General features: G+C 29.4%; 2 protein-coding genes and 1 long non-coding RNA gene across 6 annotated transcripts in view; 2 read left to right on the top strand and 1 right to left on the bottom strand.

Annotated features, from left to right (window-relative positions):
- The first annotated feature begins 169 nt into the window (after nt 1-169).
- On the top strand, nt 170-13,662 carry LOC114941769 (uncharacterized). Of its 4 annotated transcripts, XM_085484527.1 has the most exons (17): nt 170-258; nt 1,182-1,455; nt 3,313-3,447; nt 4,019-4,358; nt 5,012-5,056; nt 5,127-5,252; nt 5,438-5,587; nt 5,706-5,840; nt 7,845-8,026; nt 8,254-8,362; nt 9,211-9,426; nt 10,614-10,840; nt 11,364-11,580; nt 12,387-12,570; nt 13,021-13,123; nt 13,201-13,307; nt 13,383-13,662. In XM_085484527.1, exons 1-16 carry the CDS (start codon nt 251-253, stop codon nt 13,279-13,281), a joined length of 2,532 nt encoding a protein of 843 aa, XP_085340653.1. In that variant the 5' UTR covers nt 170-250; the 3' UTR covers nt 13,282-13,307; nt 13,383-13,662. The 4 variants fall into 4 exon arrangements, with proteins under 4 accessions (XP_085340653.1, XP_085340652.1, XP_085340654.1 ...); XM_085484526.1 differs by having other exon boundaries at nt 13,201-13,662; XM_085484528.1 differs by having other exon boundaries at nt 199-371; nt 13,201-13,662.
- On the bottom strand, nt 3,194-15,738 carry LOC114941918 (uncharacterized). The gene is made up of 3 exons (XR_003821731.2): nt 15,278-15,738; nt 4,007-4,337; nt 3,194-3,565 (listed from the first exon to the last, which is right to left on the bottom strand). It is a non-coding gene; the product is annotated as an uncharacterized LOC114941918 (long non-coding RNA).
- LOC114941528 (xanthine dehydrogenase/oxidase) overlaps nt 15,407-27,158 on the top strand; it is a 21,146-nt gene continuing 9,394 nt past the window's right edge. Inside the window, exons 1-5 of the mRNA XM_029316577.2 lie at nt 15,407-15,723; nt 25,099-25,215; nt 25,576-25,625; nt 26,067-26,247; nt 26,846-26,977. Of these exons, the coding sequence (XP_029172410.2) occupies nt 25,169-25,215; nt 25,576-25,625; nt 26,067-26,247; nt 26,846-26,977 (410 nt within the window). The 5' untranslated portion in view covers nt 15,407-15,723; nt 25,099-25,168. The remainder of the gene's footprint in view (nt 15,724-25,098; nt 25,216-25,575; nt 25,626-26,066; nt 26,248-26,845; nt 26,978-27,158) is intronic.

Here is a 27,158-nt window from a genome sequence, read left to right as displayed (position 1 = left end):
AGAGCCGTGCATTCATAAACGTGCGGGTCCTCTCTCTCACCACGTCGCGCATACACATCTCACATGTGCAATGAATGTGTATGACAATTGGTCCTGGTGTAATATATACAGAGAGAAAGAGAGAGAGAGGGAAAAGAGAAAGAGAGAAATGCTCAACGCATGCGTCTCGTCTGTGCCGAGCCGACGACGGGCGCACCGGCTCACGGTTTATATTAGTTTACATTAGGACAGGCACATATAGACACCGCAAATGCTCGTGTAAATTGTGTTTTTTGTTAACGCGCTCGCAATTTTCTCCCCGAACGATCGCGTTTGAAAAAAAATATCGCCGCGTATCGCGTGAAATCGAACGTTTACACAAAATAGAGGCTGTAAGTTTTTATTTTTTTTTTCCTTTCGTTAATTAGTAGTGTGATTCTCTCGAGATTATAGTTCTCGTGTTTGAAAAAATTAGCCTTTTCAGATCTTACGCGAAAGAAAATTGCGCCGAAAGAGTGTGATGAAAAATAATATGCAGGAGATATGGAAACTCGGGAATGTTTTACTAGTTTAATATAGAGTCAATTCCACTTGATAGTAACCAATTAGACGTGTAGATCTATACGCTTCTCTCCCTTGATATATTTCTAGTTCTCTCTCTCTCTCTCATGCGGCAGAGATATATTCAATTGAGATAGTTGCGTTCTGGCGCGCGTCTCATCTTCGCGCTAATACACACGTCGGACTATTATAGTCGCACGTTTGTGCAACATATGAATCGCTATCGATATTGTTAATTTCCGTCAACTAGCGGTTTGACTCGAAAATTCAATAATATTTATCTTAAAGTGTCATTTTCGAGGGGGTATGATTATCTCGTTCTTAGTATATATTTTTAAGATTTTCAATTTTATTCTACTTTTTTTTTAAGTAAAAATTGGTATAATTTACAAATTTCAAACATAATTTTTCGGTATCGATATTCTTAATTTCCGTCAACTCGGTTTGACTCGAAAATTCAATAATTTATCTCAAGTGTCATTTTCGAGGGGGTATGATTAGATAATCATTAAAAGTCTTAAAGGTCTCGAGATCGATCTTAGTATTTTTCAGACTTAATTTGGTTCTTTCAATTTTTTCTACTTGTTTATCCGTGAAAATTAGTATAATTTGCAAACTTTTTCGAACATAACTTTTCGCAGGGATAAAACTAAACTAACTAACATCAACATGAACAGCAAGAGTGCATTACTGGTGCAACGATGGATGCTCCAACCGCGCGTGTTGCTCGTTCTCATTTTGCTGCAATTTATCATTCAGTTTTTCACATCTGTCTATCTGTACAAGTATGTCACGAACGTGGACAGCGATCTTCGCTTGGTAAAAAGTCAGTATCCACCGGCTTTTCCGCGGCGGAGACGCAGCAGCGCATTGCCAACCGGCGAAGACAATACAGTTTCTGACATAGCAAGTAGGGTATGTATACAAGTATACATATATATATACAATAATTTAGAGAATTATTGTAACGAAAAAAAGAGAAAAAAGTCTCCAATTCTACTCGTGAAGACAAGTCTAATTTTTTAAAAAAAGAAGCAGCTTTAAAATTTTACAATTTTCTTGTATTGTTTCGTAATAAAAGATAGCAAGATTTAAAAAATTAGATAAAAATATTTTAGATCATTTATATATGTGTATACATGTATTTCGATTTTTTTATATTGTATATTAAGGTGTATTTAAATAGGTGCGATAAATTTTAGGAAATAATTTTCTTTGTCGAATATTAAGTTTTTATTTTTTATCTTTTTCGAATTAAAAAAATGAAACCTGATGAATATTTTCCACTGATAAAAAGAATATTTACATTTTCCAAAATAATTAAAGGATAAAAAAATTGTTCAAAAAATAGGCAAATTTTAAATAGCTGTAACTTTGTTTAGAAAAATGATAATTTAAATTTTAAAAAAGGGTTTTAAAGCTTGAAATCTCTATTTTCGAAAGATTATAGTTTTTTTTCATTTTCTTCAATTGTAATATTTTTTACATCAGAAAATGACGAACTTAACGAAATGAAAAATTTTCTTCTTACTTTGTAGATATATCACATACACAAGAAGATTTGAAAAAATTTTTTGACATATTCACATTAAAGCCTGAAGTTTTCCCTGCAAAAAAGTTTTTTAAAATTCGAATTTCGATCTTTCCTTATCAAGTTATCGCAAATTGAACAGAAAATGTCATTTTTGCTTTGATCGTTCATAATTCTGTTCAAAATCATCGTACAGCAATTTTATAAATGGATTCTTAAAGCTGAATCTTTGCTCTATAATATGATATAGAGACTGAATTATTTTTAACCCGTGAACTTTTTATAAATAGATGAAAATAACGAAGAAATTCGCGAGTTTTTTTCTTTTTGTTCAAACTTAAAAAAAAAGTTATGTAAAGTGACTTAAAAAAATTTTATCGACTGAAATTTTTGTTCCGTATGTTTAAAATGATGTGTACAATATTTTCTCTTCAAAAATATGTCAAAAAATATTTTTCGATACCTCTTGTGTCTACAAAAAGAGAGAAAATTTTCCATTTCGTTGTGTTCGTCGTTTTCTGTAAAAAATATCAGAATTGAGGAAAACGAAAAAAGCTATGACCTTTCAAAAGTAGAGATTTTAAACTTCAAAACTCTTTTTTAAAATTTCAATTATCATTTTTCGAAACAAAGTTACAGCTATTTAAAATTTGTCTATTTTTTGAACAATTTTTTTGCCTTAATTATTTTAAGAAGTGTATTAATATTTAAAAAAATTAAAACTTAATTTTTACCTTCCTCTTTAGAAAAGTGTAACTCTTCAGAGAGAGATATAAGGGTATATGTTTACATGTATAAGAAATCCCCCTTAATTTTCGACAAAGAATCATCTCCTAAAATTTTTTGCACTTATTTCGATATATCCTATATATATATATATAATTAATATAAAATTTTGATATACATATATATTAATAAATAAAAATTAAATAAAAAAATAAATAATAAATGTTATGTTAATCATATATACAATATATATAAAATTAATATGTATATAATTATATAATAATAATTATATATATAAAATTGACATAAAATTTTGATATATAAATTATAAATAAAGATAAAGTAATAAAATAGTTAATTTTACAGTTGAAAAAGATTTGTTAATTTTCTGCGAATTAAATTTCTCGGGATTTTCAAAGAGATAAAATTTCTCGATTTAATTTTGTACATAAAGATATCTTAGATACATCTCTTGTGTATAATATCGCGGAATTACTTGGATCGCTCGGTTGCAGCTTCGGGAGGATAAGGAAATCCAAGGTACAAGGAAAGTAACAGCCTCCCCTATCATGGTATCTGGCTCTGCGTCTTCGCCAACAGTGGCCGGAGGTCAAGACTGGGTCTGGTTGAACGCCGACACGCGAATACAAGTCAGTTCTCTAGCGATTGTTAGAACTAGTTACCTGTTTCGCGCGATACATCCTTCCCTCAATATTCTCGTGCAAACTTCGAGCTTTGCCGCGATGTTCCGTCGACAAGTTCCGTCACCTACATGTATATAATAGAGTATCGCGTATATAGGATACTTGAAGATAAGGGAGCTAAGTGTTCTTTAAACCTATTTCCCTCATTACAACAATGACAAAGGTTTGTGCAAACATGAACACGCTTGTACGAGCTTCTTATTATTTTAACGTGAGAATTAGATTCAAACTGGACGAGATATAGAGCTTAAAATCATATATTCCTCGTTCATCTTCGCAAAATTTTCTGTAAAATAATAATTATTTTTATCCAAATTGCTTTCAATTTTTTATAATCCAAGATTATAAAAAATTGAAAGCAACAAGTCATAAAAATATTATAATAAAAATTTTCTAGAGATATTTTCTAGAAATATATTTCTATACACAGTAAAAAGAACTTGCATTTACATCAATTAAAAATTTAACATAAAGTAGCAGTGTACAAAATAATCGGATTACTTACCTTGTTTTTCAGTTCGATGCGATCGAGAATTTTTGCCGTTCATCTGCAAAGTATTGCCCACCGGGCCTTCCTGGTGCTCCTGGAAATCCAGGTCCACCTGGTGAACCGGGTCTGCCTGGTATCCAGGGAATGGTGGGACCGAAAGGACCTCCTGGACAACCCGGTCATCCTGGTGTCAGAGGACCCAAAGGCGACATCGGTCCACCAGGGTTCGACGGAAGAGACGGTGTACCTGGTGAACCCGGTTTGGACGGGATTCCCGGTAGAAGCGGTCTGGATGGCATCCCCGGGACCAATGGTAAGCCGGGTATAAACGGGTCGCCTGGATCGCCTGGAAGAAATGGAACAGACGGTACGTTTGATGTATATTTACACTTGATGAACACGTATCGTAATTTTAAATTTGTCATAAAGAAGGATTCACATGTTGAGGATAAACATAGGATTAAATGTACAGTACTTGGTGGAAATGACTAAATACAAGGGAAAGCCGCTCTTGTCCTCGAATTTTTTTTAAATGCTGCTTTTTAACATTTATTCTTTTATTATGAAAATTATTACGTAAAATGTTTAGCATTTTTGTTATTCTTCTTTATTATTCTGTAATATAAAATTATACACCGAGAGAATTTTTTCTTTTTTACTCTGAAAATCACGGTATTGGAAGAATTTTATAAGAAATTCTCTGATTAATATTTACCACGATAAAAATATTAATATATGTACATAATAAAATTAATTGAACACATTTCATATCTTATTGTAGTAGATAAAATATTTTAATATATTTTTTATTGTAATAAATATTAATCAGAGAAACTCTAATAAAATTCTTCCATACCATATATATGTTATCTCACGATTACCATGATTTTCAGGCTAAATTCTAAGAAAAATTTTTGCGTATATTTCGTAACATCGTAATTCTTCAAAATTTTGCAACAAAGTCGTGAATTTGTTGTTACTTTATAAAAAGAAGTACACTGACATTTGATATTTATATAGGAAGACCCGGTCAAATGGGACCTCAAGGACCACCAGGACCGCGCGGTGGGTAATAATAGTGGTCGAATAATTTCTTTAGTTCATTTGTTTGACAAATACATTTTTGATGCATCAGGAGACTTAGGTCCGCCCGGTCGATCCGGAATGCCCGGAAACAACGGTAAGCCGGGTATACAGGCTTACAAAGTGAACATCAATGACCACAGCATGCATGACATATTAATACCGCCATCCATTCTAGGTAGGTGAGGAGATGAATAAATAATATTTATTCTTCCCTCCTTTTGTCTCCCTTTTATTTCGAATCTTCAACGTGTAAAATTGTAATGTTACATATATAAATTCGATCCTTTGATCTCTCGATATTATTGCAATTTCGCCCGATGTTGTCGCAAAAAAGGTCTCTTTGAAAGTACAACGTTTCAGAGATCGCATCGCCGTTGAACGCGAGCGACGTAATTTCCGTGCAAGAAGGCAGCAATATACGACTGAGATGTGCAGCTAGTGGGAAACCGCAACCCGTTATACAGTGGGCCAAAATAGACGGTTCGACGATACCTATGGGAACTTGGCACGGTACATAGTCGAATTTTCTAATTCGCGATAATAAACGGAGCGAATAAAAGACAGCGCGATATAGATTTTAACGAACTTTCGTAGGTATATCAATAACAAAATCTTATATCGACTCTAGTGAATTCGATAGTGAGCCCGAGCCATACTTTTAATATCACCACGGTCACCCGAGAACACATGGGCGAATATGTGTGTAACGCCAACAACGGGATAGCACCAGCAACTTCCAAAAAATTCAAGCTCCAAGTCAGATGTAATCACATTGCAATATATTTTCAAAGAGAAAGTTACGATATACATATACCCATACAGTGCAACAAGATTGCAGCAGCATTGTGGCAACATTTCATTGCAATATTACAACATTGAGTAAACATTGTGAAATGTTGCAGCAAGATTGCTGCAAGGTTGCAGCAACGGTAAAATGTCCGCTTTCAGTAATATTATTCTATAACATTGCAGCAATAATGTAATAAAATAAATATGTAATAATACTATTGGATTATTGGAAATGTGTTAAATACATGATCGGACTGAATGTTCTGTACCTAATATTTTTTGCGTGAATTTTATTTTCATAATATTTCTGAAATGTTGCTGCAACGTTGTTTAAACTATGTTGCAAATTCATGCCTATATAATATTTCTGCAATATTGCTATGCAATGTGCAATATTGCAATGTTATTGCAGGAATCAGTAAAAAAATTAAGCATTTACTCTCCTTGTGAATAAACACTGGAAGTGATCTCCAATTTTATTTAATATCCCTAATAGCACAGCACAACATATCCGAAAGATATCCAGAGGACATTCGAACATCCTCAGGAGGTTCTCTGACCGTCTTCGGGATATGTGTGCTGTTAGGGATAAAATATTAAAATAAAATAATAAAATAAAAAGTAAAAAATAATTAAAAATTGAATTTAAAAAATTCAGAAAGAATAATATAATAGGAAACAAAAAAATTTAATCATCCCCCTCCCTGGAAAAAATTCCTGCAGACGCCCATGATGTATATAATATATGTGACAAAAATGCATATTATAATAATATAATCAATGTTTGCCGTTATCTAAAAAAATTATATAGGTGACCATTTAGATAAAATTTTAGCGTCATCTTATCTTTATATAGATAATAAAAATATATATTATCTATATTTGTGCATCTTAGATAAAAAAAAAACTGTTATCTTTATTAAATTATGTAGAATAATATTCAGATAATTTGGTTTAGAGTCATAAGACATAAAAATAGTTAAATAGCAAAATTTGAGCAGTAAGCGATAAAAACGTACAAATAAAAATATAATTATATTTTTTTATTCCTTTTATAATTTACATTTTTTTTTATAACTGTGTTTATATAAATACTTTTAAAATAATATTATCTGAAAGTTATCTAAATGAATCGCCATATAATTTTATCTTTTATCTAGATATATTTAACAAAATTAAAAGATATATAAAACAAAATTCTCTTTATCTTATTTAAGATAAACTTACAAATTTTTATCTCATTTTTATTTAGCTAATTTTGAAATTATCTAAGCACAACACTGACTATAATTTATAATTTTTCATGTAAACATTTTTTGCCATTTTTTTATATTATTTATATTTATTATTTATTATTTATTTATAGTTATTTATATCATTTATATTTCTTTTATATTATTATACTTTCAAAATTTATAATATAGTTTTCCAATGTTATTTATTTCTGTATTAATTTTTTTTCGAAACGCTACGCAGAGAGAATTTTTTTTTAGAATTGAAAGCATTTTATAAGAGTTTCTCTGATTAATATTTATCATAATAAAAAGTATTAATGTCCACCACAATAAGATATAAAATATGTTCGATTAATTTTACTATGTACATATTAATATTTGTTATTGTGGTAAATACATTAATCAAAGAAATTCTTCTAAAATTCTTCCAATACCATATTGTCCCATGCACGATTACCATAATTTTCAGGATAAATTCTAGAAAATTCTGTCCGTGTGTATATAATTAAATATTTTTCCCTAATTGTTGGTTACATCAATATAAATACTCTGACATATTAAAAAAAAAAAAAAAAATAGAAAAATGATTTAAACTTTCTGTACTATGAGATAAACGTGAATATTTTCTGGGGGTTTCAACGTTATTTTAGAGTGAGTATATATAATTCCGAAAAGGACCCCAATTTGATTTGAACCGAAATAGATACACAGAGACAAATCTGATAATCGATCGCGCGTTCCAGTTCCGCCGTTTATTCGTATACGCAGCAAGGTGGTTCTCGTGCGAAACCAAAATCCTGCGACGTTGGAATGCGAGGTGGAGGCCTTTCCCGAGCCGGTGGTGCACTGGGAACGTGGGGACGGTCGTCGTTTGAAGATATCGGATAAATACAGGACGGAGATTTATGACCGGCGAGATTATAAGGTAATCTTTATCGAACCGCGCGCAATTCTCTGTTCAGAATCAGTCATTGTCTATTTGAAGTGAGAGAAAGAAGGATATATGCAACCATGTATTTTTGCATATTTGACATATAAATTCGATAATATGCAAAACGTACTTTTATTCGCTATCTTTTCACTTTTTTCTTACCTCATTATCATAACTTACGATACCTTTTTTTGTAATGTATGCGAAATTATTCCAAAAAGTTGAAGATGAAGCTAAGAATCACGAGAGTGACGTCGGCGGATCACGGGATTTATCACTGCGTGGCGAAAAATGATCTTGACATCATCAAGGGATCCTTTATAGTGGACGGTTTGTCTCTTACTCGATATATCTTGATAATAAATAATGAGCCATTATGTATTATACAGTTAGTAATTAATTATAACTTATAACGTTGAGATAATAAAAGGTAGAATCACGTTCTTCTATTTATCTAATATTAAATATAGCTTGAGTCGTTATTATGATCCGACAATGAAGTGTTTGTAAGAAAAACTGACTTTAATATTTTTAATTAAAATAAAAAGCAATCTGCGCCTTTTATCAAATCCATATGGATGATATAAATTCTAGAAAATGTGATTCTCGCTTTTATATCGTATAATTCTCGAATAAATTTTCCCAAGATTTTCCCAAAAATATTCAACCCTTAATTTCCCTCGATTTTAAGTGTCTTAAAAATATATCTCCTAAAATATATCGCTTATATAATAAATCAATATTTATCGCTTATTTCCTGAAAAGTTAATTTCATCGTAGAATATCCCGCAGGAAAAAATGTTTTATATATAACAATATAAAATTATATATAGAAATATATAAAATTATACATATAATCACAAAATTATATATGAAATATGTCCATGCATAATTAGATAAAAGTGTTTTTATATATAATTATATAAATTTATATATATATATATATATATAATAAATAAGTATTTCTTCATATATATAAATATATATGTTTCATATATAATTTGGCATAATTATATATAAATTTATATAATTATGTATAAAAAAATATATAAAAATATATATAATTGTGTATAAAAACAGACATATTTCACATATAATTTTACGGTTATATGTATAATTATAAAAAATGTGTTCCCGGAATTTTTCAACTAATATAACGAAATAATGCATAATTCTAGACGACATGAGAGACGTCGAGAAACTGAAGTTGGGGAAGGACGTTACGTATGGTCAGCCTATGCCTCCGAGCGTCGATCAGGAGCAAGAAATGTGCATTCCTAAAGAAAGCTGCACGTCTTGCCCCAAGTGCACGTACACAGACATAGTCGACGCGTACGTGAACGTTCAACCCTTGCGCGGGATTAACGTAACGCGGCCGCTATCGCCGTTAGCAGGTACGTTTAATCATTATTAACTAATGTATTCTGGTGGCGTTCTTGTGTGCAAACGGAAATGTAAATTAATTTCAAGAGGTGCGAGTGAAGTTGCGGTATAAACGCAAACATAGCGTAAGTCTCTCTCCCTCTCTGTTATACGAAATTTTAATAACGCGAACAAGGGACATTTTTCGGGGGAAACTTTTATTAAAGAGAAGAGAGATAAATAAATGTAACGCGGCGGAAATAAAGTAAAAGCAACGAAAAGAAAATCGACGTGCAGCTTTATAAATGTAAATCGATAAATTGCTTTTCACATTGGCTTCTAGCTCTACGTGAAAGTCAATCTCTATTCGAAAAAGAAAAATATAGAAATCGGAGAACTTGTTTAAAATAAAATAATTTAATTAAGATACAATTCTCATTTGACGTATCTTAATTGGATCTTAACTGCAAGCCCTTCGGGACCTTTTCGGGAATTTAAAATATGCAGAGTGTTAAAGAAAAGGGTTATATATTTTCAGAGCAAATAATATTGATTAAAATAAGAAAGAAATGTTTATATAATGAATATAGGCCCTAATTAATAAAGATACAGGCTATTTATCTGTTTGGGCATTCGCAGAATTTTTTCCAGGGAGTGGCATGATTAAATTTTTTAATTTCTTATTATTATTAAAGAATAATCTTTCTTAATTTTTTCTTATATTTTGTTATTTTAGTACTTTTATATTAAATAAAGTTGCAAATAAATTCCAGCGTTTCATCACGAGAGCAAATGCTTAATTTTTTAATTGATTCTATCACATTATATTATAGTATAATGTTATAAAATATTACTATAGCAAAACCAATACTCTTTTATTTACTACAATGTAAAAGTGATACAATCAATAAGAAAGAGATGATAAGCTGAAATAATGGAAAGGTAACTTGCATCTTCAAAGATATTATTTGCACCCCTATTTATTAGCGACCTTTTCTCCATATTTTGATCAATACTACCCGCTCTCAAAATATGCAGCCTTTTTTTTAAACACCCTATATATAGTAAATAGAAAATCATTAATGATCGAAAAGTGCAGCGTTCGCGAAAGTTTATTTAGAACTCTGGTCGATACACTCGTGAAATACGAGAGAGGGAAACTTCTTCATGCAGACTCGCGGACTCGGAAATTAATAATCGTCGTCGGATAAATTCGCAGAGGGTTTGATAGAAGCCGTGGGAAAACCCGTGCTGAAAGGAAGCATGGACGATTATTATGGATGCTGGATGCACGACGCGTCTTCCTCGCGATATCCTCACGATATCATGTCCGATCGGCTCTTTGTGACTCGCACGGCCAACACGTCCTACATCTACGAGTACAAATCGAAGGAACACTTCAAAAACGAGACGGGTAGTCCGATAAAGCTGCCCCAACCTTTTCAGGTCGGTGGTTTCAAAAAGGAAAGAGGCAAAGAATCTCCAATTCTATTATTACGCCATTTTTCTCAAGAATTATATACAAATATATATTCATGAATAAAACCCGGTTAACAAGTTTTTATATATAACAATATACATTTATGTTATATATAATATCAATATAAATATTATATTAATATTATATATTATATAGAAATTTTATATATAATAATATAATTATATAGAAATATATTAAATTATACATATAATCGCAAAATTATATATGAAATACGTCCATGCATAATTAGATAAAAATGCTTTTTATATATAATTATATATATAAATTTATATATATATATATTATATATAAAAAATTTTTATATATATTATATATAAAAATTTCCAGGGAAGGGCATGATTAAATATATATTTTTTATATATATTATATATAAAAAATTTTTTATCGGGAAATAATTGTATAAAATTGTTTGATACTTAATAGCAAGAAAAATTGCACAAGTTGGAATCGATATCTTTTTTTTTTTAGGGTAACGGGCACGTAGTTTACAACAAGTCGTTCTTCTACAATCCCCAAAATCAGTCGTCGGTCTTGCGATTTGATCTCTACGGATCGGAATGCAAGTCTGAACGCAACATACATTCAGCCAATTGCGAGATGCAGCTGCCGGGCTTGGTGGTCAATACTAAGAACTACCTCTACACGCACAATTTCACTTACGTGGATTTCAACGTAGACGAGAACGGTAAAACGACGAATCGACGTTTTTGCCTCCCATCCCTTCGACATATTTCTCGGATATTATAAATTGAAATATCGCTATATGAAATATCTATTCACAAATATGATTATAATTGAATAAAATATATATACATACATATATATATATATATATATTTTATTCAATTATAATTTTATTGTAATATATATATATATATATACAGGGTGTCCGGTAACTAACGGACCAATGATTAAGGGCGGATTCTCTGACTAATTTGGAGACGATTTTTCCTTAGCAAAAATGTTGAGAAGTCAATAATTTTCGAGTTAGAAGCGATTAAAAAAATGGGTTTTTTGAAAACTAAACGTTTTGGAGTTAAAAGTCTAACATAATTACATTCTTCAGTTAATTTCAGGTAGAGTTTACTATAATAAAATTTTAATTTGAGGCAGTTATAAAGATACATAATGACAAATATTGGAAAGTTGTAAAAAATGATGATCTTTTTCGACATTTTCGCTGAGGAAAAATCGTTCCCAAATTGACCAAAGAATCCATTTGTGATCGTTGGTCCATTAGTTACCGGACACCCTGTGTATATATTACAATAAAAAAATTAAATATTATCCGTACAAAATACGCGTTTGCTCTTCTGTTTCTGCATTATTTATATATATATATATATATATATTTCTCGGATATTATGTATCTTGAAAGTTTATAGATTTTATTTGAAATTTTGTATACACACATAGATGATATAATTGAATAAAAAACATACAATAAAAAATAAAATATTATCCGTACAAGACACGTTCGCGTTTGCGCAGGTTTATGGGTTATTTATGGATTACTCTCCAACAATACGGTGGTGGCGAAAATGGATCCTGCAAAGATGACGATTCAGTACGCGTGGAACATCAGTATCGATCATCATAGATTCGGAGAGATGTTCATCGCGGGCGGAGTGCTTTACGCTATACACAGTGTCACCGAAGAAACTATGAAGATACGGTAAAGAAAAAAGAATTATTCTTGAAAAACCCCGTAAACAAATATCCCGTGAAAATTTGTCAATTTCCCTCAATATACAATTTCCCAATCATTTGTTCTCTGCTCATCAGTGTTCATTATTCGTTTTTTGCCACTGCGAAAAAAATATTTTTAAAATTATTATTTTATTTCTTTTAATTGGTATATTATCATATTATATTTTTATTTATATTATTTTATTCCGTTTCTCATATATGCATATTTTATGTGAAATTGTTTTTATATAAAATATGCATATATAATTATACACATTTTATATAAATATATGAAAAGGAAAATAATGATGATAAATATTATTGGAAATATATTAAGGAGACCTGTTCACGAATAATTAAATGGAATGTCTGTGTGCCTCGCTTTTTCCGAGCACAAAAATGATCATTATTATACCCGAGCGACCCAATTTCGCAGATTTGCCTTCGATCTGTATCAAGAAACGATGCGGGACGTTTCACTGTCGTTCACGAATCCGTATCACAAGACCACAGCGGTCAGCTATAATCATAAAACGAAGGTAATATAGCGAGAAACACCTTTCACCGTTTCGCGTTCTTTCGCTCAATTATGCTCATTTATGGTTTCCTTTTGCAGGAGCTGTATACGTGGAACAAGGGCAACCAATTAGCCTATCCCGTGAAATATCGTGACGAATTAATAGGAGGAGGCAATTAAAAAAGTATTTTCTTCGGAAATATACGGTGCGTTGTTAATCGCCGTTAATTAATGAGGAACTTTAACATATTAACGCGTCCTCTCATTCTTCGATCTTATAGCTCTTCTGAGCCCTCTATTTATCCGATGTACGAAAATAATAAACAAGATCAATCGATGTGAGTAAATATTGTTTATTTAGTTTAGCGCATACGTAAATGTATTCTAACGAGGGATCATTAAATATATATTTTTATCTGTAATTATGCAAAATATCATTTAATTGTACTATAATTGTTTTTTTACAAAGATATGTATATTATCAATGCATAACGATGCCGGTATAATATATATGTATGTGAGCGAGTGTAATAGTTTTTTAAATACAATTATCGAGATCTATTCATTCGTTGATGAATCTTGTATCTTAACATTTCACCTTCGCATTTTTTGTACTCCAAAATAATATATTATAATTTTAAAAAATCTGAATTTTACTTTTGCTTATCGCTAAAGAAAGTCGATACACAAGGAACTGATTTAAACTAATAAAATATTTTTTAAATTATTATTATTTTGTTTTTTATATATATTTATATATTATCATATATTTTCATATTATTATATTTTATTTATATTATATTTTCATTTATTATCATTATTTATATTATATTATTTTTATTTTGTTTTATACCTATATTTTATGTAAATTTTTTTATATAAAATATGTGTATATATTATCATATAACTATTACATATAATTAATTATGCATCCATAAACATGTCATAGATAAAGATGTGAATTACTTTACATGTGGCTTTTATCGTTTTAACGATGTTAAAACAGGATACGCAGTTGAGTTACATAAATACACACACACATGCACACACACATATTACATTCTAATTTTATAAATATTGTTGAATAGTGTATAAAGACGATAAAGTAATATCTATACATATACATCGACGGAGTGACGGAGGTGTCGAAAGTGCGCACACGTGTGTGTGTGTGTGTGTGTGTTCGATATGATAATATATATACATAATTTATATAAAAAAATTTACATAAAATATAGGTATAAAACAAAATAAAAATAATATAATATAAATAATAATAATAAATAAAAATGTAATATAAATAAAATATAATATAATAATATGAAAATACATGATAATATATAAATATATTTAAAAAACAAAATAATAATTTAAAAAATATTTGTTCGCGCACACACACACACGCACACACACACACACACATATATTTACATTCTAATTTTATAAATATTATTCAACAGTGTATAAAGATGATAAAATAATATCTATATATTCGACGAAGTGACAGAGGTTGTGAAAAATGCGATATAAACTGCGTCGAATAAGAATTATTATATAATCCTTGTAGAAATTTATCACTAGTAACACCAATTAATCACTTATTTCGAGTACTTAAAATACTGATATACAGTAATTTAAGTACTCGAAATAAGAAATAAATTAGCGTTAATAGTGATAAATTTCTATAAGAGAAACTGCGTTTCTTCTTTCGCAACTATATATATATGTGCGCAACGCAACAATCGCGAGTTTCTCTTCTCTCATGGACACGATGAAACTTTACGACAATAAAACAATAGTGCGAACAGTCCCCCGAAGGAGCTGCGATAATTATAATACCTGGACAGTGCTGTTATCTAAATAAAAAATGTAAATTATAAAAGGGATATAAATAATTGTGTTTACATAAGCAGTCTTAAAAATTATTATCTGGAAAATTATTTACATAAATCGCCATATAATTTAATCTTTTATCTAGATATATTATATTTGATTTATATTACATTTTTATTTATTATTATTATTTATATTATATTATTTTTATTTTGTTTTATACCTATATTTTATGTACATTTTTTTATATAAAATATGTGTATATATATTATCATATAACTCAAACAAAATCATTTTTATCTTATCTAGATGAATTTATCTATTTTTATCTTCCTTTACCTACCTTTATCTAGCTAATCTTAAAATTATCTAAGCACAACACTATACTAGGAGTATACATAATAAGCATTCCACTTCCTATACTGGCTTCCTTCTGGGGCAAACTACATTCGTAGTAGGGGCCCGAGACTCGAGAGGATAAATGTGAAACGGCTACAATGTAAGACCACTTAAAACCCGAGTGCAGTAGAGTTCGGAAATTCGCGGTTTCCGTTCAGTTTCGTTCACTTATGCGATTTAACACTCGACTCGACGCTTGATATCATGGTCGCGCGAACTCGGTGACAGTGTGAAGAAGAATTAAGAAGAGAGAAAAATTGTCAGTTGAAATTTGCGAGAGACTACATCTATAAACCAGTCAATTGTCTCCCCCCCGACAGAGAGTAATTGTCATCATTCTTCAATATCGGCAATGGGCGCAGCTGTCAGTACTGACATTGCCAGTCTGGGGTAGGTCAATGTGCAAGTGGGTTAAAGGATATATTAAAGTGCGAGTGATCTTTCGAATCTCTGCCTTTCTTTGTACATACAACAATCAGTGTTTGCTGTTATCTAAATAAAATATATCTAGATGAAATTTTCGCGTTATCTTATTTTTATATAGATAATAAAAATATGTATCGTCTATATCGGTATCTTGTATGAAAACAAGTATTATCTTTACTAAATTATCTAGAATAATTTTCAGATAATTTTAGTTTAGAATCATAGGACATAAAAATAGTAGAACTTAAGCAGTAAGCGATAAAAATTCATAAATAAAAATAGGAATACATTTACTTTTATATCCGTTTTATAATTAAATTTTGTTCTTTGTAACTGTGTTTACATAAGCAGTCTTCAAAATTATTATCTAGAAAATTATCTGCAGATGAATCCATATAATTTTATCTCTATCTAGATATATTTAAAACAAAATCATCTTTATCTTATCTAAGATAAACTTACATATTTTTATCTCATCTTTATCTAGCCAATTTTAAAATCATCTAAGCACAACATCGATAACAATAATATAATTCCTCGTTTATCGAACTCTGTCATTTCATACGTTGAGTTCTCTCGATTTTCGCAGCATTTATCGATATAATCATGTAATTGAACTAGCAATTAGCTTAATTACATCGACCACTAACAAAATTGATCTTATATCACTGGTGTCAGTGATCTGCGACGAAGTGATACCTGCTTATCATAATAAGCATTTAATCTGTTTGTCAAAATAAGTACTTCAATGTGCAACATGGATATCGGTTACAATGTCAACTTTAACTTTTCTTACAGTGATATCATTTCTCACAAAAGAAAAAACTCATGTGCCTTGTTTTTATTTTTCTCGATTGTTCAATCAACACGCTCTTCGTGTTTGCGATTAAAGTATCCCAGCAAACACCGATATATAATTGTTACATTGCTATAACAAAACGAAATATAACAGGTAATATAACGTGTACGTTACATGTAACATCCATGTTAGTTGTAATTTCCAACTCATAGATGTAACATTTTAATATAACATATATTACATTGTAGTTATATTGTAATTATATACCAAATAGCACATTAATGTATTGATAAGTCAGTGCTATGCTTGGGATATAATGACAATATAATTACAATGTAATATATGTAATATTAAAAATGTTACATCTATGAGTGGAAAATTACAACTAACGTATACGTTACATGTAACGTGCTTGAGTATATAACATTTATATAATGTGTTTGCTGGGATATATATATATATCTATATATATATATATGTAATATTGAGCTTACCTATTATGGAATCGCACACATACGCAAGGTTAAATAAATTAACATTATTAAATGCGCAACATTGAATTTTTATTTCCTCCGCTTCTTTGTTATATTTCTTTTCTTTTCATTTTGTCTCGTCAGGATAATCGCTTTCGTGACGAAAATATTTAAAAAAATAAACGTGAGCTGCACCCCCGCGATAACTATGATAACTATGATATCTTCACAATGTTGTCATTGTTGTGTGATTGTAATCCTTCTTTTGCTCTATTCCGTTCTGTTTTGACACGAATATGACTTGCGTAAAATAAAAACGCTGAGGAATAAACGTATTTGCGCTTATAACGAAGCACGATCAAAGTACATGACTTGTGTAAGAAAATCGTCACGAATCCGTAATTGTCTTCTTCTTTTTCTTCTTCGGGTTTGATTGGCGTCGAGTGATGCCATCGATTTAAGTACCAAGACATTTTCTTCGTTCTCTTCTTCCTTGGGTCGATTAGCACCAAGTGAATGGTAATTTTTATTTAAATATGTATATTTAAAACCAGTTGTTCCCAAGAAGTCATGATTTATTAAAATAGTCGTGCAGAGAAAATAGAAATTTGAGTGAACATATTATCCTGTTGTGCGATTATTATAAGATATTTGATTTCGTTACAGATAATATGTATACATATATACATACCTATGTCTTTTTTTATATATTTGTCATTAATTTGTATGAGAATGATGCAAACATTGGAATCATTTAAAAAATTATTTTAATATAAAAAAAGTAACAAAAAATTGAATTAAATTTAAAGAATTAAAAAAGAAGAAGAAATTTTAATCGTGCTCCAAGGATAGAACTAACTTATAATGTCACGGTGTGCAATTTGAGGAAAATGATTATTTACAGAGAAGTTTAGTGTCCGTCATGTTTTTATTTCTTCCGATTATTTAATCAGGTTCCTTTGTAAAAATTTGCACGATTAAAGTATTTGTTTCGCAATGTTGTTTCGCAAGATTATATATATTATTGAACACTCAACATCATTCGATATTTTTTATCTTCCGCCGCTTCTTTTTCATACATTTTTTTATTCGTGTCACCTTTGCCTCGTTATAATCGCTTTCGTGACGGAAAGATTCAAAGGAATAAACGTGAGATACGCCCACGCAATATAACAATAATATCTACTTTGTACTATCATGTTATGTGATTTTAATATCGCTGAGTGCGATGTCGTTTTAACTTCTACTTCTTCTGTTTTTTTCTTTTCTGTTTGTTCTATTTTAATCATAAAAATAATTGTTTTAAAATAGAAGAAAAACGCAAAGAAGTAAAATAAGTATTTCCACTTATAAGAATAACGAGAAAAATACGATAAAATGCGCCTTTTGTCTTTGTGCAATTTTTTGAGTGCAAATCGTCGTTCAAAAAATTCTCTGTTCTGTTTTTTCAATTTGTTTTTATTCCTCTTCTGTTGCCAAAAATCGCTCATGCTATAAAAAAGTATACAAAGAAACGTATTCGCAAAATTCCGCACTCAGAATGCAATCGTGCATAATTAAAGGAAAAAAATATACGAAATGCTTCGCATGTTGCGTCACAGTTTCATCTTCTTTTCGGACGATCGATGGCTCGGAATCGGTTTATTTCGCCAGTTTGGTGAACAAGCAATTTTGTAAGAACGCTTGAAATTAAACTATCAAGATATATCTGATGATCCGATTATGTAATTAGCTTGATGCACTTATGCCAATAATCTTTTCAAGAGATCGCACTTATCGAAATAGACCGAGAATTTGACGTTTATGATCGATGAAGAAATACATAGTGTATCAGTGAAGAAAGTATTAAGTCACAATGTTATCTTAATTTTTTCTTTATTCATACTTATTGCTATCTTTGAAAAGTTCATTATCGTTCATAAAACGTTTTTAAATGTCCTTTATCTAAAATTATTTTGTAAACGCATGTCAAATCGTCAAGTATTATATTTAATCTGTTTACGGCCTCAAGATTGAATCTCAATTAATCAATGTCACTCAAATCTCAGAAGAGATTTCATATCTCGAATAATTGTGATTTCATCCTATTAATGCAATGTTTGTTGTTATCTAAATAAAATTATAAAGATGATCATCTAGATGAAATATTCGTTTCCAACACAACAACACTGTTAATATATAAACTCAAGTTCTTATTACACATTAAACGGATATAAGTCCAAGATTTTCAAGCTCCATTTTTCATGATTTACGTGCAAGATGTAGTAGAAACTTACCACCTGTTTCTGAATGGAACTTTTATTACCCGCTCGGTGCCGTAAATTTAGGAGAAAGAAGAAAAGAAGCGTGCTATTTTTATTAAAATCAATACTCGTTTTCCATTTTCCATTTGAAGCGAAACATTTCAATATCCCCTTTTTTCCATCATAAATATTTGTTCATTTTAGTTTACCAATCACAGGAAAGATTACCTTCGAAGATTACCAGTGATACATTTCGAATCGTCGACCCTAAAATAAAGTCGATAGTATTGTCTCGTACGCTTTTAGTTGGATGGAAAACGGTGAGGCTGACATACGAAACAAGTCAGCGAAATCGAATGCTCGAAAGTAGTTCAGACACATCGAACCGTCGAGAAGCATCGATTTAGCGTGATGCATATGCAACGCTGATACTGAGATACAAAAAGCTTGGTTAAAAAAAGATGACTTGGCGCAGACAACGAATGTATTTCTTTACATCAGCTATTTTCTTCCCAAAGCTCGCATTACAAAATGGAATTTGTATAATGTGTAACATTGCATTTTGTTTTCTCTTCGTTTTTTAACGCGAAAACATTTTCGAACGGATATTATATTATTCTTAATTAAATATTTAAAGAATACCGAAATATTGAGAATAATTTTAAAAATTATAAAAAATGTTTTAAATGTAAATAATTTAAAAAATTATAATATAAAAAATTATAATATAATAATTTAAATAATTTGAAAAATAATTTAAAAAATGTAAAAAATTAAAATTGATGTAACATATTTCCGTGTGAATCTAGATTTCGCGATGACATAAACATGAAAAAAATTGTTTTGCTATAACGTATCGGATATTCAATTGGACTATATATTTATAACATCGAGGATTGAATTGATTCGAGATGTACATCGATATCAATTTTTGATACGAATTAATTGTTTAACAATCGCATGTCCGTCCGTCTATGCAAAACCTCGGGAAAGTGAGGAGAAAACCGATACAATGTCGAGCGTTGAAAACGAACATTGGAAAAACTGCACACTCGATGTATATCGCAACAAGTTTTATAAAAAAAGAGAATCGCATATACTTGGCAGTAGCAATTTCATAGTCATTTTCAAGTGAAAATAAAAAATAATATAGTATATACGGATTAAGATAATCATTTTCTCGTAGAAGTATTCTTTCTATCTAATTGCTTCAAATAAGCAGAAAAATAATACAAAAACATTTCAATTAAAAAATACAAAATATATAAGCATTTTTTAATTCAAATGTTCAGAAACTCTTGATATTCAAAATTTATATGTATATGTTACTCGTTAAAGTCAATAATAATACATATATATCCTTAACACAATAATTAAAATGTCGAAATTTTTGTCTTAATTAGAAAGTGCAATAATTTATTTAATTATTCCAATGTCTCGTCGTAGAGTTGAACCAAAAACAAAAAATATGACAAGAAAAATCAGTTCAAAAATTATACGAAATTTCCAAAATATAAAAAGACATTAGTAGGTTTAAAAAAAAACAACTTCCGTCGAGATTAACCAAGTTTTTCATTCAGTAGCGCGCTTCAAGCATCGGTGTTATATATATAATTACGTTACGAAATCAAGTGATTATATCGAGATTAGAAGAGTCGTTCGCGGATATTAGATACGACATAGCTCAGAATGTTACAATGTTCGGCGTAATATAAATGACCGTGCAGAATTTACACATACATATGTATGACAAAACGATAAAATCTCATTACGTACATGCATAGGCGTCCGCAGAGTCCCTTCCTTGGAATCAGTAAAAAAAATTAAGCATTTGCTCTTCTTTTGAATAAACGATAAAATTTATTTACATATTTAATATAAAAAAATGAAAATAAGACAAGATAAAAAAGTTAATGTTTTTAAATGAAGAAAGAACAATTTTTAAAAATAAATTATGCCCCCTTCTAGAAGAAATTCTGCGGAGCCCCATGTATACATGAATATGTAATATGAAATATAAAGAATGAATATGAAAATAAAACATTTTTTAAAATTTAAAGTGTAAGACAGGCAATAAGAGCCAAATCGCGGATGACAGTGCGTTATCCTAACGAAACTAAAATTTTTTCCGTTAGAATTAAATACTTGTTAAACTCTTAAATTTTTTTAAATTAAGAAAGAAGAATTTTTTAAAATGAATTATGCCCTCTTCGAGAAAAAATCCTGCGCGCGCTCATGCATACATGAATATGGAAATAATTGTGGATGATGCGTTAATAATGCGCTACAGGAAACAAGATTCCGCGTTTATCGTCAATTTTCCGATAACAAAATGAACGTCGGATTACGGGGGAGAAAAAAATTGCCTCATTATTAGTTAATCACGACAGCGACGATCGTTAATCATTACGCGCTGCATAATTCATCTCATCGCTGAAATTACGCCTCGCGAATGAGAGTACTATCTTAAATGTGATTAGGTAAGTCTCTCGTCAGTTATGTGTAATAAGTACTTGTTTCTCGTGTACAACCTTCATCACAAGATTTCGAGAAAATTGCCACGTCATTGTTCCTTTTTGCGGCAAACCCCTTACACAAGATATTTCAAATACCTCCGTAATGGAAGTGAATTTTTTATACGCTGAAAAAAATTGAGTAACTTGACTAACCTTTTAATTAAATTACTATTTTGTTAATTAAACATATATTTAGTATTTAAGTCAAATATACGTTTTTTTAGATTTAATGTTATATTTAATTTAAATATTTTTATATATTTTAATTAACAAGATATGGTTTAATCAAGTTAACATTTCTTTCAGTGTACTTATTATTTTAATTATTTTAATATTTGATAAATTTAAACATTAAATAGAATTATAAAACAGATTATTATTCGAATTTGTAGATCTAAATATGCCCCGGTATAATTTTTAATTTTCAATCAATTTTTTCACTAAGGAAAAATTGAGTTTGTTCGATAAAAAGATTCTTTTTTTCAAGTATCCTTTTTTAAAGTTTTTAAACTAAAGTTCTTTAAAGAAGGCTTTAAAGTGTTCTTTCTTTAAAACGATTTCCTATTTTTAAAGAGTCATCAGTGCACATCCTGATACACTCTCTTTATCTCTCTTTCTCTCTACGCATAGTCAATATATATATATATATATATAAGCTTTCAAAATCATATCGGAGTCTTAATTAAACATATAACGAATATAATATAATATAAATAATTTCTTTATACAAAAATAATATTAATTCAAATACGAATCACAAACGAAAATTGTTCGTACGTGCTTAAAAATTGGAAAGTATATAATAATACTAATGAATCAGATAGCGGAACTTGTTGAAAAAAATATAAATAAACTCTTAGGTTTGACAAAGATAAAATTAATTTATAGTGTACAATAAGCTTTCTGCAATATCGCATTATCTTTCAATCTGGTTACACACACAAACAAGTAATATTTTTATTACTTGTTTGTGTGTGTAACCAGTTGAATTCATGAGAGCATAACGAGCTACGATTTCTCCCGTTTAATTAAATGCTGAATAGCTGTAAACATTTATTAGTACCTGACCCGTTTGGTTAGTTTCTAACTCTGTACAATTGTAAATGTTATTGCATATTTGCTAACATATATAAATAGCCAGTGTAATAGTATAATTTCACATCCAACTCAGTGAGAAAAACTTTATAAAACTTTATATTTAACGTTAACATAATGTAGAATATCTATATATATTTATATTTAAGAGGGGATATATTTTACATAAAATTTTACACAAAATCTAAATAGAACATAAGAGAAAAAAGAGAAAGAAAGAGAGACGTTAATTAATAATTGATTAGACGAGAAGAGAAGCAACAAAAGTAATATAAATTTTTTATTTACATTATCTTCAAATAATAGATTATTCTAAAATATGTAATACAACACATATTAAATATAAAACTTTATATAATTTATATGAGTGTATTGTAAAATTAACTATTACATTGATTATATGTATTATTTGATTATTAATAATTTTTAACAATTTGTTAATTATTTAAAACTCATGTTTACAACAAAATTTCTTATACTGAATTCGCATTATTGCATCTGATGTAATAACTAATCTTATTTTTCTACAGTGAATTTATTTTGCACTGCGTCATTACATTATAGCAAACGTATATATTGACTTTGATACAATAAATCATCGCTAAAAATATATGCATCTTATGTAAGCTTTATTACATAAAAAATGCCAAGTGCACGCATCAATTCAAAAAGTCATCGTACAAAAAATTTATTTGAATCTGTATTTTATTCGTCCTCTATTAAGTCTGTTTTTTCTACAAATGCGACGAAAAATTACAATTGAAAATTACAATTATAAAACACATTATCTATATATACAGAATTTAATTTATTAACACGTTTCCATATTAAAATTGTTTTATCCAACAAAATGTAATATGAATGCATAAATTAATTAAATATTTATATATATGCATTTTAATAACAAAAATCCACAACATATATTCTGTAATAAATAATTTCTCCAAAAGTACTGACAAAGTAGTTAAAAATTTCAAAAATATCAATGTTATAAGAATAAAAAAATAGCATTATGTCTGATAAAAAATTATTATTAATATCTCCAGATATTGTATCAAAAGTTATCATATAAATTAAAATATGTGAAAATTATTCTGTGGAAATAGAGAATATTTTTGTAGTGTAAAGATGTAATAAGAGTTACAAAAAATTAATATTTATTTCATGATTCACATTTTGCAGTGATAAACTACAATAATAACAATTAATATTTAATCTGCTGATTGAAAACACGAGAGCTATTACGCACAATCAGCCTCGTAAATGACAGCATGATTTAGTACTTTTTACTAAAATGTATATATCACAACTCGTCGCAATATGGCTATTTACAGTTGAGAGAACAATAAAGTGTTTCTCTCGACGATTTTTCTCAGCAGCGGGAGAATAAATGAAAAAGTAGATTTTAAGAAATAATATGCGAGCATTATGTAAAACAGAATCACTAAACGACCTTCTTGTGCATATCGTTTTCATTCAACACATATATGTCGCCAAGAAGAATTTTATGTTTGTTTAACAAAATTTGATCATTTTTAATCGCTTATCCGTGAAAAATGCTTTTCATCACCTTTCTATATCACGCAAAATGTTGAAAATATCACTGTTAGAAAAATAAAAAAATAGCACTATGCACTAATAAATTCTATTGTTATCTCTATATATTGTATATCAAAAAATTATCATATAAATTAAAATATATAAAAATTATTCCGTAGAAAGAGAGAACATTTTTGTAGTGTAAAAATGTAATAATAGTTACAAAAAATTAATACTTATTTCATGATTCACAATGTGCGGTGATAATCTATATACCTATATAGGGTTCGATATACAGATTGAATATTAATTGCTACTATATATATATAGAGATTATCACTGTACAATGTGAATTTCGAAATAAATATTAATTTTTTGTAATTATTCTTACATTTTTACACTACAAAAATATTCTCTCTTTCTACGTAATAATTTTCATTTATATTAATTTATATGATAACGTTACTATATCATACAAAACAATTATTTCAATGTATAAGTACAAGCAATGTCAAACATTATTTATATGTCGTTTATCTAGAAATGTTTGTGTGCATAATCTTATCATAGTCGCTTTACGCAATCATCGCTTTCCTTCAAAAGAATTCTTATATCTGATAATTTGAATTTTTACGTATTATTATTATTATTATTATTATTATTATTATTGAAAGGTACATCTTATAAGAATCTCGTAGACGAAGGATTGATTCGTATACACATCGGCACAATTGACAGTTGACAATGTCAAAAACATCAATATTAAAGTTTTCTTGTAAAAAGAGTGTAGGGTAAGTTTTTACCACCATCAAAAAATTATTTCTTCTCTAAAATGTTTTATAATATTTATGCTGATCTATTTATTTTATGCGTATAAATGCGACAAACACAAAAACAAGCGCAAAAAGCTTCGTGCAAATTTAGAAGCTTTTGAATTCTATCTTTAAAAAAAAATTTAAAAGAAAAATCTAAAAAAATCTTACAAGAAAATTCTAAAAAAGAAATATATCTGTTTGTAATTATTTTCATGTTAATATCTTTTGTTGTTAATATCAAGTGCATGAAATATAAATGAAAAAAAATTCTAAAAAATTTCAATTCGGCTGACAATATTAAAATTCTACTTAATTTAATTTAACATTTCATTGCAGGGATACCAAGAACTCCGTTAAGTTTACAATTAATGGAGTCCCACACGAGGGTACGTATTTTCTTTTTGAAAATGTCTAATTTATAGATAATATATATTAATTATAGAAAGATGAAAAAAAAAGTTTCGAGTTAAACAACAGAATAAACAACAATACGATTATATTATAACAATATATAATTGAAATAATAAAGATTCAATTACGAAAGTCTATAATTATATGGCGGAAATCACAGAACTTGATAATGAAAGTTTAATTGTAATGTAGCAATAACGATTATAATCAATTATGAAAATTTAAATGCAACACTATAGAAGCTCTGTATTCAATTATCATGAAAATTTAATTGTCATAACAGCTTTCGGAATACTGACATTCTGAATTAAAGTCGATACTTCACAGGTGCATACATATATATGTCGTTTCGCGCTGTACGTTTTATCGTGCAGCTCTCTTCCGTTGATTTTATAATATCGCAAACTCGCTTTCAGTTTCGGGAGACATACCGGCGAACACGTCCCTCAACGTTTACATTCGCGACTATGCGAAACTCCGCGGCACAAAGGCCATGTGCCACGAGGGTGGCTGCGGCGCTTGTATCGTGGCTGCGGAAATCAAGGGAGAGACAATGGCCGTGAATTCTTGCCTCGTACCGATATTAATCTGCGACGGGTACGTATATATATATATATATACATGCGGCGTAATTTCATCCACAATTTGGAATCCAACTTCGCCAAGAGAAGGAGTTACATTACGTGCCGAAAATTTAGCTTGTGCAGGGTGTAGTTAAAAAGATGCGAAAAATTTTAGGAGATAATTCTTTATCGAAAATATTGAAAGGGGATTTCTTATATATAAGAGTTAAGTTCTAATAAAAAAATTAAATAGGGATTGTTAGTTTTATCCCCTTATAACGATAGGAAGATAACAAAAAATATCCTTTTTATTAGTGGAAAATATCCACCAAGTTTTATCTTTTTAATTTGTCTAAAATTTGAAAAAAAATAAAAATTCAGGGAGAGATATAAGAGTATATGTTAATATAAAAAACTCCCCGTAATTTTCGACAAAGAATCCATCTCCTGTTTACACTATATATCTTCGATAAGATTTTTCAAATCTTCTCTATTTAATTTAATCTATCTTATCTTTAATATTGAAGTTATCTTCATTCTTTTTATCTATATAAATTTTACTTTCTTTCTCGTCGAGATTGCGACGAATTTTATCTTCGTGTCCTACATATCTCTTATCGAAAATTTCACAGATGGGCAATTCAAACGATCGAGGGGATAGGAAACAGAAAAGATGGCTATCATTCGATTCAGGCTGCCCTAGCTGGAAAAAATGGCTCGCAATGCGGATACTGCTCCCCAGGCATGGTGATGAATCTTTACAGGTATAACGAAGAAATTGGAAAAAAGGCATCATCCATTGGCGTCCAGAGGGAAAGAGGAGACATTTGCCTCTCCTTGGAATCAGTAAACAAATTAAGCATTTGCTCTTCTTTTGAATAAACCCTGGAATTTATTTACATATTTAATATTAAAAAAAATGAAAATAATAAAATAACAAAAAAT

This window comes from Nylanderia fulva, unplaced genomic scaffold (genome assembly GCF_048542155.1).
Source record: "Nylanderia fulva isolate GAGA-0341 unplaced genomic scaffold, ASM4854215v1 Scaffold3, whole genome shotgun sequence".
Lineage (NCBI taxonomy): Eukaryota > Metazoa > Arthropoda > Insecta > Hymenoptera > Formicidae > Nylanderia > Nylanderia fulva.
The sequence above is the reverse complement of the archived record's forward strand: the minus strand, read 5'-3'. Positions and strand labels throughout refer to the sequence as shown.

Coding starts and splice junctions, on each gene's coding strand:
- LOC114941769 (XM_085484527.1), top strand. Junction 3,448..4,018: donor ACGCCGACACGCGAATACAA/GTCAGTTCTCTA, acceptor CTTGTTTTTCAG/TTCGATGCGATCGAGAATTT. Junction 5,057..5,126: donor AGGACCACCAGGACCGCGCG/GTGGGTAATAAT, acceptor TTGATGCATCAG/GAGACTTAGGTCCGCCCGGT.